Here is a 17,501-nt window from a genome sequence, read left to right on the forward strand (position 1 = left end):
TGACATATAAAAGAATGCCAGTTAAACTCATAGGAGACTTTTCACAGGAAACGCTAGAGGCCAGAAGAGAATGGAGCAACATATTCCAGACTCTGAAAGAAGAAAATTGTCTGCCCAGGTAACATACTGAGCAAAACTTTCCTTTGTCTTTGGAAATATAATAGAATTCTTCTACAGTAAAGAAAAGTTAAAAGAATGTGCCTCTTCTAAGCCTATTGTACAAATGATACTTCAAGATGTTCTGTTGACAGAGAAGAGGAATAGCACCCACCAAAACCAAGGGCAAATGTGAAGACCATCCCAGTAAAATAACAAGGCTAAATCAGTGAACAACTCATTGCTAAAATTATTTAACTTCATGGCATTGTAAATTTCTGTTTTTCTTCCTGTTGAATTTGTATTGTGGCTTTTCATTTAAAGGAATATACAGTAACTGTGCAATGCAGACTATCATATCCAGATGTGAGGATACAATGCGGTATGCATCTCTACTTCCAGACTAAAGATGGACTTCCAATGAAACTGTTTACTACATCTTGACAATAGGATGCTGGACTCTCTGGCATTGTCCATGCCTGCAATAATGGACGTATGACTGTGTATGAGGAACTATGCTATGGGAATGATATAGGGGAACTCAGTGAGGTGGAGGGTATTGGGGAAGGGATAAGGGAAATCCCCGGGGCTATGGAACTGTATCATAAAGTGATAATAATAAAAAGAAGTAAAAATTTTACAAAAGATTTGTTTTAATGGTAGAGTTATAGAAAGTAGGAGAGACAGAGGGAGAGGTCTTCCATCTTCTGGTTCAGTCTACTAATGTTTGTATTAGTTGTAGCTGAGCAGATCCAAAGTCAGGAGCCAGTACCTTGTTCTGGGGCTCCTATATGGTTTCAGGAACCCAGGACTTTGAACCCTTCTTTTCTGCTTTCCTAGGCCACAGGCAGGGAGCTAGATTAAAAGTGGAGCAATTGGGACATGAAGCAGTGTCCAGTATGTCCTCATTTAGAAATGATTTGAAAAGTTTCACACATATGTTTTGATATCGTAAATGCTATATTTGCTGATTCTGAAGAACTTATGTAAAAGGTCTCATTTTTTTTATTGAATTCATACTAATGCTGAAGCATAATGTACCCTTAAATAACTGCAGCATGAGGCATTTTGGCTGTCAGACTCAAAAATGCTTCCATTTGGGCTAGCTGTTGTACTCGTAATAATCACTTCTTAGAAAGAAGTGATATAATGTTTTTAAGCTCTGTGTTTCTTCTTTATTTTTTAATATTTCCCATAAAGCAATTATAGATAGTAATCACAATGATCACAACTTAAACCAGACTACCTTTTCTCCAAATCTCATCTCCAGAGCTATTCAGCCAAACATCAGCATCCCTTATGAATACCAGTTCAAGTCCTCTCTACTCCACTTCTGATCCAGTTTCCTACTAATGGACTTGGGAACACAAGAGAAGATGACCTAGTACTTGGACCACTGCCACCCACATAGGAGAGTTGGATAGAGTTCCAGGGTCCTGGCTTTGACCTAGCCCATCCTCAGGCACTGCAGCCAATTGAAGAGTGAATCAATGAATGAAACATTGTGTGTGTGTATGTGTGTGTGTGTGTGTATTTCTCTGTAACTCTGCCTCTCTAATAAAATAAATTTTTTTAAATTAAAGATTTGAGGTACAGATGACTAAGTAAAAAGAGGTGCAAGCTAGGAACTCCATATCCATTCAACGTAGTCACTAGTTACAGAAACCGATATTTTTTGCATGCTCAGAACATGAAGAACATTTGTGTGTGCAGACAATCTCAGTATTTGTTTTTATACAAATATTTTTATGTGAAATAAATCACTGAAAAATATAGCAACATTTATCCCTATTGTGAAGTTCATCTCTACATTTCATAGATAAAGTTTAGGATATTGTATCATCACAGGTAAATGTATCTAAAATGGAATTATTTTATATACTGGATTAACTACATTCGTTTGGATGCATTTCTGTTTTTGACAGAATGAAAATTGTATTCTTACACCTTTGAATCTTTTTAAATTAATTGATTTGGCATCATGAATGTCCTTGTGATTGATGTAAAAGGATCTTGAGATGTGACGTCAGTGTGTGTAAATTTTAGTTCACCATTCACTGGTAGAGACAGTGACTAATCATTCTGTTCCATGGCTTCTTCTACCTTTGAAATTGAGTGGTGTGGCACAGATTGTAAGAATAGTTAGTTAAAATAAATATATCACAGTAAATATCTTTTATCATTAACATTCACCATCAGGAATCTTTCTAACGTTTTAGTGATCACTGTACTTGCAGGGTAGAGGCTATAATAGGAGCTGCTGGTAGAGTTGTGAAGGGAGATTCAGAATTACATGGAATCGGAGATTTTTGCCAATGTTGTTAGTATGTTATTGAAAGTAATTGAAAGCACACATTATTCTGTATACTCTTTTTATGTCTTAAATTATTATTATGAAAATATTTTCCTTGATGCTAAAAAAATAAACTCCTACAGAATATCTTAGCCAATGAAGTGCCTAAGATTTTTCTATCAAAGGACACTCAGTGCTTATAAGGACCTTCTGAAATGTTTGCTTCATAATTCTTAGCTTACTCTAGACCTGCTGGTCAGAATATCATTTCTTTACTGCCTTGATAGTTATGCTGCATTGCATGGAATATCATGTTTGTACTGTGTTACACAGATGGCAAAGGTCCATATACTATCTGTCGTCAGGCTGAACCTAATCCAGAAAATATTATTTGTCATACACAGTATTAGTCCTTATGGTGACTTGACCCTTGTAAAAAATCAACAAGGTTTGTTTGTCTGGGCTTGCATTTCTGCAACATAGCAGTCAGTTGGTGCCAAATATTCACTGCTTCCTTGTGCTGGAGTTCTACAGTTTCTGAGTTCCCTAGTACTAGTGACAAGCATCAATTGCCAGTTATCATAAATGTTTGTATTAACTACTTGGCGTCTGTGTATATTTTACTTTATGATTGCTATATTGTATTCGGTAGATGTCCCCCAATCTTCTATTGATATTTTGATGTTATATTGTAAGTTGAACTCTCTTTTTCCATACTTTGTGTGTTTATGCCCCCCTCCAACTACAAACATATAGCATGCTCTTTTGTTATTCATCCATCCTTTCCTATAATCCCTTCAGCCCTTTGTTTTACTGCTTCTATATTTCTCACATCCGAAATCTGCCTAGGTTTCTGTTTCTGCCTCAGGTCAGGCCCTTGACCTCTCACCTCAAATTCCTGGATTGCCACCTTACTCTTTTCTTGGCTTCGTCATGTTCCTTTCAACCCATCTGCAACACTTTGTTAGAATAGCGAATGTAAGTGTAGATTTTAGCCTATCAATTATGCTTTTAAAATTGTAAGCCCACCTTCTATAACAGGAGTCAGCAAAAGTTGTTGACAGTCTAGATAATTAATATGATAGGCTTTGCTGTTTATAAATCTCCTTACAAAAGCTCAACTCCTATTGTTGAGTTGAGCACAGAGCCACCATAGACATTATGTGAGTGGCTTGTCTGTGTTCCAGTAACATCTATTTTAAGAAGCAGGCTTCTGTTCTAGGACTATTGTAGTTCTGGGTATATCATAGTGTCCCTGGGGTCTGTCATATGGAATAGCGAGTTAGGCCCCTGCCTGCGGTTCCAATATCCCATGAAGAAATCAGTTTAAATGCTGGGTACTCCACTTCTGATCCAGCTCACTGCTAATGCACCCTAAAACAGCGTAGGATGGCCCAAGTCCCTGGGCCCCTGCACTAACATGGGAGACCTGGAAAAGCAAAACAAAACAAAAACTTCTGTCTCCTGGTTTCAGTTTTGGCCAGTTCTAACTCTTGTGGCCATTTGGAGAGTGAGCCAACACACAGAAGATCTATCCCTCTCTTTTTCTATCTGTAACTCTGCCTTCCAAATAAATAAAATAAAAATAAATATCTTAAAAATCTATAAAAAGACTTTCCCTAAGTCAAGCAATAAGCATGTGATGGTTACCAGAAAAAGGTGATGAAAAATTTATTTATTTTCACTTTTACTTGAAAGACAGAGAGGTGGGAGAGAGAAGACAAGGGAGGTGATACATAGTGAGAGAAAGAGAGAAGGAAGAGCTGTCTTCTGCCTACTGGTTTTCTTGCCAAATGCCTTCAACAGCCAGGGCTGGCAGTGCTGAAATCAAGAACCCTGATCCCAGCATGAACTCCCAGTGGGGAACAGAGATCACAGTATTTGAGCTATCAGCTGCTGCCTCCCAGGCTGTCTTTAGGAGGAATTGGATTGGAAGCAGTCAGGAATCAAACCAGGCACTCCAGTGAGACATGTGTATCTTAAACAGTGTCCTAACTTCTGATGCAAATGCTTGTGACACCACTGAAATTTTTAAGCCTTTCTGAGCATATGTTATTTTTTATTCAATTATTTAATTCATTTCATTCAAGCTGATTTTTTTGCAAATAGCAAGATATTCAAATGTGTCACATTAAATGAAATGATGTTTATATATATAAACATGGAGTTATCTAGGTTATTCATTTATGTTATTAGGTTATGGTTGTCATTTTTTACAAAGGTATAGTGACATGAAGCCTTAAATACTAAGAAAGTTTTTAACAGATCTTTCATAACCTGGTATGGTCCATGTTGCAGTTTAAGATACCATGAGGCTCTCATTCAGAAGTCAGAGTTAGGTTAGTTTCAGCCATTATCAACTGTCCTAAGAATCACTGAGGGCACAATTGTAGAGCCAGTAGTTCAGAATTTGAAACAAAAGTTACATTGTATCCAATGTTTGACACACTTGCTCTTTTCAAATCCTGTTAGAAAAGCAAAATGCTGAGGTGTTAGACTTGAAGTTGCTACTATGTTTATATCCTAATAGATCAACTTGTATATTTCCATATGCAAAGAAATAATACATCTTGAGAATATTGTTACTTGCGAGTTTTGCCTCATGAAATTTCAATTATTTATGTTATTGCTGGTTGGTGCATGATTGGATTGTAAAGGAAATTTATTTTTATTAAAGATTTATTTATTTTTACTGCAAAGTCAAACATACAGAGAGAAAGATCTTCCATCCGATGATTCACTCCCCCAGTAACTGCAACGGCCGGTGCTGCGCCGATCCAAAGCCGGGAGCCAGGAACTCTTCCAGGTCTCCCAGGAGGGCACAGGGTCCCAAGGCTTTGACCCACCCTCAACTGCTTTGCCAGGGCACAGGCAGGGAGCTGGATGAGAAGTGGAGCCTCTGGGATTAGAACTGGCGCCCATATGGGTTCTCGGTGCCTTCAAGGCAAGGACTTTAACTGCTACGGCACCATGCCCAACCCTAGGAAATCTTTTACAATTAAAAAATGAAGAACATTTTTACATCATTTGATTAATAACAAAAAAGGTGTAATTCGACCATGACGACGAAAGATAATTGGTAGTACTGATGTGATGGATATTAGTGTTTAGTATAATAAGCTTCTTTAAATATTGATGTCATGTAACAGTGCATTAATTAAAAGTTCTGTCTATTCAGTCTGACCTGTATGTCTTTTATGGTTGGTTTTTAGCCACCAGCAGAGCAGGCCAAAGCCAGACTGCAAATGGTTCTTGAGGCTGCTGGTAAGTATTTATCATTAACTTCCATTTAATGAAAAACTGGCAGTACTACCAAGGGCAGCATACTTATTGCTGAGTCAAAGAGAAGATTCTTATTTTCATGTAAGTTCACAGATTTTCAAAATCTAGGTTATGTGTATGGTAATATATGACCTTTTTATTGTTGAAGAATAATATTAAATGTGCCAAACCTTCATTTTTACTTTTCATTTCTAGGAATTGCATCAATTTTAATTTTGATAATGTCCCATTGATTGATCATATATATGAGTGTATGTATATACATATATGTGTATATATACATGTGTACGTATGTGTGTTATATATGTATAATGAACAGTGTTTTTGGTAGCATGTTTAAGACTTCTTTGATAACCCCAAATTATGATTTCTTCCTGTATTTCCTCAATAAAGGCTTTTCAGTTTAGCATTTTACATTTAAGCCTGTGTTCCATTTTAATTCGACTTTTGTATAAATCGCCATGGTTAGATTGAGATTTTATTTTTTCTAAAGCAAATGAGATCAGTATCATTTGATTCCTGTAACTATATTGTTCATTTAATGTGTTGCTTTCAAAAATAATTTCATATCTCTGGTATTAGTTATATTTTAGTACTTATTGATTGAGAAAATACTTGTATGCATATTTAAATATTTCCATTATTCTTTTTATTCCCACACTAAACATCCACAGTCTAAAGATTTGGAACACTAATGTGAGTGATAAGTAGCTCCTGAATCTCTAATAGAGATCAATTACCACACAAGTGTACTAGATGATGAATGTTTTTATTTTGACTATGAATTTCTGTATCCCTCCAGTTTAAGAATTGCTTGTATTTTATTTATCTTATTCTATTTTTAATTTTCATTTCATAACTTGAGTATTAAAGTCTTACTTTTAAAGGATTGTGCCCATGTTGCCTATAGTTTTCCTTAATGCATACAAGTATAAAACATTCTACATCAAGGTCTTCTCCTTTTTGTTTTTCATTAACATAACTTTGAGATATACTATAAAAAAGTGCAAACTTCTCCACCCCTCAATTTTTATTTAACAATCTATATTAAGGATAAAGAGCTAGGTTCTTTGAATTTGAGAAGTATTAAAAATTATGACAGTTTTCATATTAAGCCTGTCTTGGCCTAGATAACTAAAGGGAAGACCTTAGTTCATTGTGTTACATTTTTTTTTTCTTGACCATTTTGTTCTGATTGAACCATTATATTGTATCCAGCTTTTCTTTCTCACTTCTCTCATCCCCTTATACATTGGATTGTTTTTATACTTTACATTCTTTTCTTGGTGTTAATTCCCATAGAAATGCATATATTGGAGAAGATGTTAGTAATTAAAATCACTTCTGTTACATTTGTGTCAAATTGTTTTACAAATGCACTATGCTGTTTCATTGCCACTGATTAACCACTCTGACCAGACAATACCTTTGATGCCCAGTCCTATCAGTATAGATTGTCTATCTTCTTTGTCATTCAAGTAAGTTTTTAAAATTACTACAGAGAACTCTAATGAACTAGAAAATACACTTATCTGTCATTTTTAAATTTTCCAAAAAGACACTTGTTTATTTGAAAGGCAGAGTTTCAGAAAGGAAAGAACAATCTTTTATACACGGTTCACTCCACAAATGACCACAGTGTCTGAAATTGGGCCAGGTTGAAGCCAGGAGCCAGGAATTCCAACTGGGTCACCCAGGACAGTGCCAGGAAACCAAACACTTCGGCCATCTACCTCTGCTTTCTCATGTGCATTATCATGGCCAGGACTTGGCTTGGTAGTCAAATGGGATATCAGCATTGTATGCGTCAGCATAACTTGCTGGGGCACAATACTGGTTAGGATAGATCTTTATAGATTTCCCTGACAATTCCTGTGCATAACCTTTCTTTCTGCCTTCAGGTTCTTTTAGTGTTTGTTTTTGCATATTATTTATGTTGATATTTATTCATATGCCAATAATATTAACATTTAAATTTCTTTTGTGTGTTAGACTTATTTTCCCAATAAACAAACTTCTGAGGTACGATAGCCAACTGTAAACTTACACAGATTTCTTGGCAGTTTTAGAAGTGTGTCTAATAGTATCACAGTTTCAGCCACTGGAACAGCCATTTGGCCTCGTGTTTAAAACATTGGTTGGGATCCTTGTCTTGACTACCTGAGCCAAACCCAGCTCTGCTACCGATTCTGTTCCCTACTAATGTGCACCCTTGGGGGACTATAGTGATGACTCAAGTAATTGGGTTCCTGCTGTGCCTGCAGGTGGCCTGGAGTGCCTTCCTGGTAGCATCTTTCAGCACAGTACCAGTGTCAGCCAGTGGAACATTGAAGAGTGAACCAGTGGAGGGGAGCCCTCTCTGTCTGTCTCTCCCTTTCTCCTCTTTTGCACGCCCCTGCTACCTACATTTGTATTATGAAAGACATGAAAGGTCAGCTTATATAAATAAAACATTTAAAATATAAAAAAGAGAAAAGATTTGTGACACGTTCTTTTATACTTTAAAATAGAACATGACAGAAAGATAAATAATGGAATGTGATTATCACAACGAAGGAGGAGGGATGGTAATTGCGTTAAGAATTTCTTTTCTCCATTTTACTTTTGCTGTGAATGACTTGTAAAGATTATATAACTAATAAGTGACAGAACCAGCGTTTGAATTCAATGATTTGCTCTTCATATGTTAATCCCCTGAGTAACATTGGCCAGAAAGTAGAACAATAATAAGAATTATAAAATGCATTCCTCATTCTGTCACTTGTAGTTTTACAATTACCTTACATTAACAGAATTTCTTTGTTCAAATCAGTCTTTGGTTTTGAAGTGAAGTTTTCTATTGATAATATAAAAGGGTCAAAGTGACAGGAAGGAAAACATCTCCTCAACTACAAAGCGCATTCACAAAAGCCGGATAATGTTGTATGATTATCAGTGTTTTTGTCTTAAATCTGTGCCTGGACGTGCCTCGCTGGGACAGAAGCTTGTTAAACAGAACAAAGCAGCAGTGCTTCGCTGCACACCGTGTCCAGGTGATGAGCTTTGCTGGGCATGGGTGGTTGGTGCCACACACAACGCCGATTCTGCAGCAACAGGCTTAGCAGATTCTAGCCTCCCAGATGCCTGTGGGTTCCTAGAAGCCGGTCCTGCCCCTCCCTTAGCTGCATGGCCTTAGAAATGCAAACCCTTCCTTGAATTTAGTCTAGAATTTAATATTGTAGTGTGGTAGGTTGGGCTGCCATGTGCAGCTTATGCATCCCAGGTGAGTGTTGCTTCTTGTCCATTCCAGCTCCCTCCTAATGCACTGGAAAGGCAGCAAAACTTGATCCAAGTTCTTGGGCCCCTGCTTCTATATGGGAAACCCTGATAAAGTTTGGCCAAGTCCTGACCACTGCAGTTTGGAAAATGGATGAGCAGATGAAGGAGCAATCTCTATGTCTCATCTGTCTCTGTAACTCTGTAGATAGATAGATAGATAGATAGATAGATAGATAATTACATAAAGAAATACTCAGTAGGTGTTAGGATTAAAGACAGAGCAGTATATTGTTTAGTTTTCAGGCTTGGGATCACTGTCTAGCTCTGTTATTTCCTAATGAAACTGTAGGAAAGCTATTTACTTGGTAAACTACAGCTGTTCATTTACAAAATGGAAAAAATAGGGACCAGTGTGGTGGCACAGCAAGCTAATCCTCAGCCTGTGGTGCAAGATCCCATATGGGCTACAGTTCATGACACAGCTGCTCTATTTCTGATTCATATCTTTTCTTATGCCTTGGAAAGGCAGCAGAACATTATCCAGATCTGTGGGTTCCTGTGCCCACGTGGGAGACCCAGAAGCTCCTGGTTGCTGGCTTTAGATCCCCTCAGCTCTAGAAGTTACAGCCATATGGGGAGTGAGCCAATGGATGGACGATTTCTCTGTCTCCCCTCTCTCCTCTCTGTATATCTGCCTTTCAAATAAAAATAAATGAATCTTTAGAAATGGAAATAGAAGTAATGATGTCTACGTGATATAGCTTGTATTAAAATTAAATGATATATTAAAGTATTTATAATGGCATCTGGCATATAAGTGAGCATTATATGAAGGTTAACTAGTTAACAGAAGTCATTGTTTATTGCATCACCTGAGTGCTTCATGAGGTAAGCTAAAGACGCAGAGGCAAGTGTTTGGTGCAGGGATTAAAACCCCCTTGGCATGTGAAGGGTGCGTAGGTTCAGTGCTGTCCCTGATTCCCCTTCTAGCTTCCTGCTAATGAGAGCCTGGGAAGCAGTGGATAATGGCTTTACGCTCTGGAAGCAGCAGGTAATTTCAGATATGTGAGTCCTCCCCACCCAAGTGGCGGAACGCAATTGAGTTCCATGTTCCCGGGTCCAACCAGAAGCTGCTTCAGTGTTGTCAGCTTTTAGAGAGCAAATCAGTGGGGGAGAAGATCTGTCTCGCTCCTCCTCAAATAAAATGAAAAAATAAGTAAAATGTAAAAAATAAAAAGAAGTTAAGCCAAACATCCTCCCTCTACCAGTATATAGATAAGCTTAGAAGATGTTACCCAGAATGAAGAGCGTTGTTTAAAAAACGAATCAATTAAAGCTGAAATAATTTCATTGGCTTGGCTATTGCTTACCAAAGCTTTTTTCATCAAGTATAATTTACTTAAACTTCAGAAATTCTGCATAAATGTGAACAGATTTAATGTAAAAATCATATTGATAATGTTCATTGAACTTCCAGTTTTCAATAATAAACATGATTTTTGGCTTTGTGCTTCCCCCTGCCCCCCAAAAATTAGTGGATCCTACAGAGAATCATTAAACAAATTGTTCTCTAAAAGTCTGTTACTTGTTTTAATATCCATCACATACTTATATTTAGATGGCTATTATTTACTCGCAAGAATATTTATTAAGAAGAAAGCTATCAGTGAGAATTTAACAGTATCACAACAACGTGCTCTGTTTGAGCAGATGTTAAGCAGACAGTAGTTGAATGTTAATGGTGACAGGGTGGTATGTTTAAGCCTAGCTGAAGTATGTTGCTTGTGGGCTTTCTGGACTGGCATACAATGCTGGATCTCGGGGGAGAATTTTAAAGCTAAATCTCTTTCTTTGGGTCCTCTATATGGACTCTCTCAAGTCAGTATAAAGCAGATCATCCCTGGGCTAAAGCCCCTCAGCTTTTGTTATTGGGCTCTGTAGACCTGTAATTAGGCCTCCTGGCAGGCCTTGCAGGCCAGTTAATGGTCATATGGAGTTTCTGTGAGGCAGACTGGCTTTGTATAAATCCTGGGAAGGAATACGTTTATGGGTCACTTCCTACCAGGACCATGCTTTATCCTTATGCCCTGCGGGCTGACAGGGAGCAGGTTCCCTTGACCATGGACTGTTCAGTGTGCGACTCAGAATCTACTCCACTAATCCCCAGTGTAAACAGAGGATTTAGAAGGGCTTCTGTCACTTACAGTTGCCAATTCACTTGGGTGTCTGTGAATTTATTTTCCCTGACTTCATTATTGAAAGATTGACAAGTGTATAAAATTTGGATGCTTGTTTATCATCAAATATGCAGCTCTTTTCAGTGGTTTTAGAATCATTGTAAATAATTTAATATCAAGATATAATGAGATTTTTTTTCTTAGAATTGATTACCTTTTCATAATTTCACTTTAAAAATTTTGTTCTGATTGAAGCCAAACTTCTGCTATAAGTGAAATTACAGATCTGATTTTTTGATGAGTATAATGACATCATGTCAAAACTTTTGCCAGAAGTAATTAGTTGATTTCAGACAATTCAGATAAACAATTAGCAGAAACTTTTATACTATAAAATTTTTTATTATACAGAACTTTTCAAAGGAACATATGTTATAAATCAGTCAAAATGTAATTCAAAAAGTTTTTAAAATAATATGAATGTCGTTTATTGAGCATCTACTATGTGTAAGTACTTTGTCAATTTCATGTAATTTAAATATTTGGAATAGTTGATCCATGTCCAGACCAGCAAAATATTTGGATTATTAAGAAAATCATGATTGAGGTTTCAGTTTTCCATTTTATTTAGTCCTTTCTCTTTGTGATTTTTGTTTTTTTGTTGGCTAAAACATGTCTGGCTCAGTTCCAAGGTGTGTATGTCCTGAGTACACTGTCCTGAAGAAAATTTTATCTGTCTTCCTATGAGCTAATTTTTCTTTTAGGGGGAAATCAAATGATGAATACTTACCCAAGTCTTGTTGAGTAAATGAATGCTCAGTATTTTGCATTTTGTGGTGTAAAAATGGTTCATGACAGATGTGGCTAAAAAGACCACATACATAGACTGTATGATTTTAGTCTGGTGGAACTAATAGGATCACTCATTACATTTTAGAATCTTGGGTTTCTTTTCTCTTTTATAATAATAATTTTAGAAAACTGTTTAAGTAGACAGCTCTTTGTAAGACTGAGTACAACATCTTCCCCTAAATTTAGAAAGAGTTGGCAACACCAGTAATCTTTTCTTTCTTCCAAAAATGTCTTTTTACTAATGTTTATTTTGTGCTGTTACTTTCTTAGTTGTCCTGCTATTCCCTAGATGCTAAGATTTTAGTATATTAATATTTCTTTGCATTTTATTTTATAAAACTAGAAGATATATTACTTAGCTATTTCAAGACCTTTGAATTTATCTGGACTATATATTTATAAAACAAGTTTCTCAAATGTCCAAATAATTTATGGCAAAAAAATACATTATTCAATAGAAGATTTGATGTTCACAGATAAATAATAGAATCACTGTGGAACTTGCCTTTTTTATTTTCTTTTTGTTAAAATGTGCTTGGTAAATTTATAGAAATGGAAGTATATTTGTGATATATTTTGGAATATTAAAAATTTCAAAATACAGTGTAAGCAACCTCTTCCTATCTTAGTTTCATATGCAAGTTAAATTTTATGTTAAAAATACTAGGGATGGTACACATCATAAGGGTAATAGTGGTTATCGTTTCTGAATAATGAGATTTGGAGTTGGTAAAATAACTGGGCTTTTCTGTCTTATGATTGTTCTGTTGTTACAAAAAAACTTAAATAACTAAATTTTTTAATTTAAACATAATAAAATTTCCCAGTGTTTAAGTATAAAATTAATGAACTTTGACAAATGTATATGATCATGTAATTATGATAAATTTTTTGATTAAGAACATTTACATTACTCTAGAAAGTTCCTTTTTCTTCTATTGAAATCAGTGCTTTCTCCCCATCCCCAACCGCAAACATTAGTAGTCACTAATGTGCTTTGTGTTGCCACAATTTTGCTGTTTAGAATGCCTTACAAACAGAATCGTGTAGCACGTTGTAATCATTTCTGCCATTTAATATTATATGTTTCTGATTTGTCCACATTTTATAAACATCGGTTCTTTATATTGCTGAGTAATATTTCTTTGTGTTGCACTATCAGACTATATATTTATTGAACAAAGGATGTACAGGTTGCTTATTTCTAGTTCATATTTTTTAGGTAAAACTAATAATCAGTGTTGGAGAACAAGTCTGTTGGGGCATACGTTTTTGTTTTTGTTGGGTACATATCTGAAATACAAATGGGATGGGGATTGCTTATATAAAATGGTTAGGTATAACTTTACTTTGTAAGAAGCTATCAATCTGTTTTCCAAAAAGGTTCCTGCATTTCGTTTTACACAAGCAATACATGAGACTTCCATTTGTTCCACATTCTTGACATGATTTGTTGGTGTTGGTTTTTTCTTGTTTAATTTTAACTATTCTATTAAGCACATAATATTTCTGTTTTAAGTTTATAGTTTTTAGAAATATTTATTTTTAAAAGATTTATTTATTTATTTGTTTGTTTATTTGAAAGAGTTACAGAGAGAGGAAGAGAGAGAGAAGAGAAAAAGGGACAGAGAGAGAGAGAGAGACACGATGAGTGTGTAGCTTTCATTTGCTGGTTCACTCCCCCATGGCCGCAGTGACTGGGCCTGGCCAGACTCAAACCAGAAGCCAGAAGCTCCATCTGGAAAACAGGTTACATATAGTCCATACTTAGTTTTCATAATACCTTCTTCAAAATTAAACATTTATGTGTAATGGAGTATGCCCCCTTTTGACTGACTGATCTTTGATTTTTGAAAAATGAAAATTATCAAGTAGCATTACTGAGAATCAGGTGGTAGAATAATTTTGTGATTCTCCCTGATTCCGTGCCTTGTTTGTGAAATTTCTACCATTGCAAAAATCCTATAGCCACCAGCACGATAATGCTAGATAACACCTGAAACACACAGCCCAGTGAGCCCATTGTAGCAGAGGGATACTGCTGAGGCCCATGCTTTGTGGCTGCCTGAAGCTGAGGTGGACTTAGAAGCCTCGCCACTGCAGCTGGCCACAGGTGATACTGATTGGGATTTAAATCCAACTTATTAGGGTCATGGGTATCCATGTGTTACCAGGGAAAACAAAGCATTTGTCTGTAGGCACAGCACTGAATTTCATAGTCCTGTGCTCATTTTCAGACCTAGTTTCCTAGTAGCTGGATTCTTGCAATTTGCTCAAGGTTGTGATACAGGCTGGAGAAGGCAGTCCTTTTGCTGTTTAAGCTGACACTAAACTGGATTGAACCTCACTGTGGCAGTTACAACACTGTACAGTGTTTTGTGGCTGTATGCTTGCCCCCCTCTATTAGCTCCAGCTGATGCAGGCCAAAGCATCAATCTGTCATTGGTTGGATATATCTCCACCTGATGTTGGAGCAGATATGGAAGCTCCATCTAGGACTACTGGCTTAGCAAATGGGGCATTTGGGCCTTTGATGTTGAGTCTCACAGAGTAGAATTGACACTAACTTCAAAGGCAAAGTGTTCCACTCGGTTTCTCATCCTATTCTCCTACAGTTGAAATCTTACTAATTGATATCTACCTGAGGTTGAGAAAGGAATGGTGAGGGTGGTCCCTTGGCCTTCTGGTAAAAGGGATTCAGAGATTTGGTCTGTAGTACCTGGGCATAGGAACTCAGGGACCTTGTCCAGCACTGAAATTTACTGTGGTGGGTCCAGTATTTGGAGTCAAGCCTATAGTCTGGAATTCATTTCTTCTCATTTTCCTAAGCAGTAAGTATGGAGTCTCTAAGCTGTACTTAGAACTGGAGGCAGGTATGGCTTGGGAAATGATTTCCTTCCTTCTATGTTCATTGTATCTTTTCTTATACTTAGACTAGGAATTATGGTCTCTCATCTGGATCCCTTACTCTTCCAAAGGGCTTGTTACATTGAATAACTGTTCAATTTGGTGTCTATGGGGAGATCATTTGGAATGTCTTACTCAACTGCCCTTACCCACGTTTCTCTGCCTCCACTTGATTTCTTTTCAACTAAGATTGCATCTCCCTTATAATTGAACAATCACGAGTTTATAATAACTTGTAGAAGGATATCACCCACAAGTAAGTGAACTTACATGTTGAGAGTTGAATTGGTTAACTCTAGAGAGTGTAACTGTGAAACTTGATTCCCCAGAAGTTTGAGTACATTCTTACAGCATATTTGAGATTTAAAATAAAAAAAGGTTGGTAGGAAATGTGTTTTATAACTGAGAAGCCTTAATTATTTTAAGTAAATAAGTTATATTTCATATTTAAAAAAACATTTTATATACTAGTTTCTTTATGAAGTAGCCTATTCATTATAAACTTCTATTTAATAGAAATTGAACTTTATGTAAGAGAACATACGTTTCAACTTTCCCTAATCTATAAACCTGGGATATAACAGTTTAATACTACAAGTTAAAATGAAAGAATGTGACTAAGAAACAGGAAAAGATAAAACAGCCAGTTACTTTAGCTAAATATTAGTAGGTCGTGATTAAGGTTCAAAATCCAAACTAAAAATGAAGCAGTTCCCTTGGGGACAGTAAAGCAAAGTTTAAATGTCATGAGACATGATGTAGCGATCAGCATCCTGGAACAAGATGTGAAAGCCAGTATCACACTTACTGACCCTAGATCATCTGTTAGATGATTTTAGATCACCCCTCAGATCTTGGGAGTCAGGGGAGGAATCGTGGGAGGCAAAGATGAGCAACAGAAAACAATACGGCCACCTAAGAACATGATCAGATCGCTTAGAGAAGGAACTGCTAGTACAAATTCGGGCAGATTTAAGATGAACCACCACAGTCCTGGCCTGCCAGCAAACATGTTCATTTACCAACTCAGATTTAAGATGAACCACCACAGTCCTGGCCTGCCAGCAAACATGTTTATTTACCAACTCAGATTTAAGATGAACCATCACAGTCCTGGCCTGCCAGCAAATATGTTTATTTACCAACTCAGAGCTTGAGAGACAAAGATGGGAGTAGGTAATGAACATTGTGAGAAGTATAAAGAAGATGTGCCAAAATGGAAACCAGGCCTTCAGGAGAGAAAGGTAGCCACTGTCCAGCCACGGGCAAGCCTTCCAGAAACAGATCTCATTCTTTGTCCTTTTCCTTCTCATTAATCTCCTTCGAGGTCTTCTGTTGGCCAAACTTAAACAGTAGGCCAGGGTCAGAGCTGTCTCTTTAATGTAATTCATGAAGTTTGTCCCATTTGATGATAACAGGATAAAGGAAGTTAGGACAAAGGGAGAAGAGATGCCTTTTAGAGGTTTTGGTGAAGTTTGCCTCTTCCTTGGTTGACTATTGTAAAGGCCTTTTCCTCAGAATTTATTTAAGGAAGACTAAATTAATCCAGGCCTTAGTCTAGGCAATGAGAACGGAAAGCTTCCTAAAATGCTCTTCTTACGCCACTGGACACGTCTTGAGTAGGAGAGGACTGTTCAAGTGTAATATGGCATCGTGCACCATAAATGATTCATCCACGTTTGAATTCTGTTAGTCTCTACTGTGTGTCAGGCAAAGAACAAAGTATAACAGACTGCAGTAGAAACACAGGAGTGACCACATCGCCTGAGAAATCTGAAAGAACTCAAGTCAATGTAGTTTTAGTAGCATTGAAGATTACATTTCTCCTTTACCTAGTTTTGTTATAAATCAAAGGTGTTAACAATTCAGCTGTAAAGAGAAATGGTAGCAACCTGAATAATAAAGTCCTTTTGATATAGTTATTGAAAGAGTATTTATCATTTCCTTATTAAATATGGAGAAATAAGTATGCCATTTTTTTCCAAATGGTTTCATTTGCTCATGTTTTCTTTGTTGACCCAAATGAATGAAATTAGAATAAACAATCTCTAAGTCATTTGTAATCATGAGCTGATTAATGGAGTTTGGTTTCATAGCCATTACTCATTCACGAGCACCTGATATCTTTCCCATAAACAAATTGTGTTTGTCCAAATTAAGAAATTAAATGAAGCATTTGATGAGTTTATGATTGACCCTTCTAACTCAGAGCCCATTAGTCAATGTCGTTATCATAGAAAACTGTTTGACTAATGTGCTGTCTAAAGAAGCATGTGGATTTATTATGACTTCTGATTAATGCTTGCTGCAAACCAAACTACTAGATTATAATAATTTTTTGATTCTCATTTTAGCAGGCACTGAAGAATCTTGTCTCTGATGAAATGCATTTATGTCCCATTAGATTCAGGGATGATTACAGGCTGTTGAGTGGATAAATTTTGTAAGATTTTTGTATGTTTTAGAGAACCTATACAGTATATGCTGCAGAAAATGCACTTTTTTATGAGACAAGATCGGGTGCGTTCAGGGTGGTATGGCCGTAGACAAGAAAATGCACTTTTTTAAGTAAGCGGTTTTATATCTTTTAACTTTGTGAGCGATACCTTTCTCTTTTAGGATAAGCACTGATTATT

General features: G+C 36.5%; 1 protein-coding gene across 1 annotated transcript in view; it reads left to right on the plus strand.

The window, feature by feature from the left end:
* Positions 1-17,501, plus strand: part of RSRC1 (arginine and serine rich coiled-coil 1) — a 371,018-nt gene that overhangs the window by 207,935 nt on the left and 145,582 nt on the right. The window contains exon 6 of the mRNA XM_004598575.4: positions 5,602-5,653. Within this exon, the coding sequence (XP_004598632.2) occupies positions 5,602-5,653 (52 nt within the window). The remainder of the gene's footprint in view (positions 1-5,601; positions 5,654-17,501) is intronic.

Source organism: Ochotona princeps, chromosome 3 (genome assembly GCF_030435755.1).
Source record: "Ochotona princeps isolate mOchPri1 chromosome 3, mOchPri1.hap1, whole genome shotgun sequence".
NCBI lineage: Eukaryota > Metazoa > Chordata > Mammalia > Lagomorpha > Ochotonidae > Ochotona > Ochotona princeps.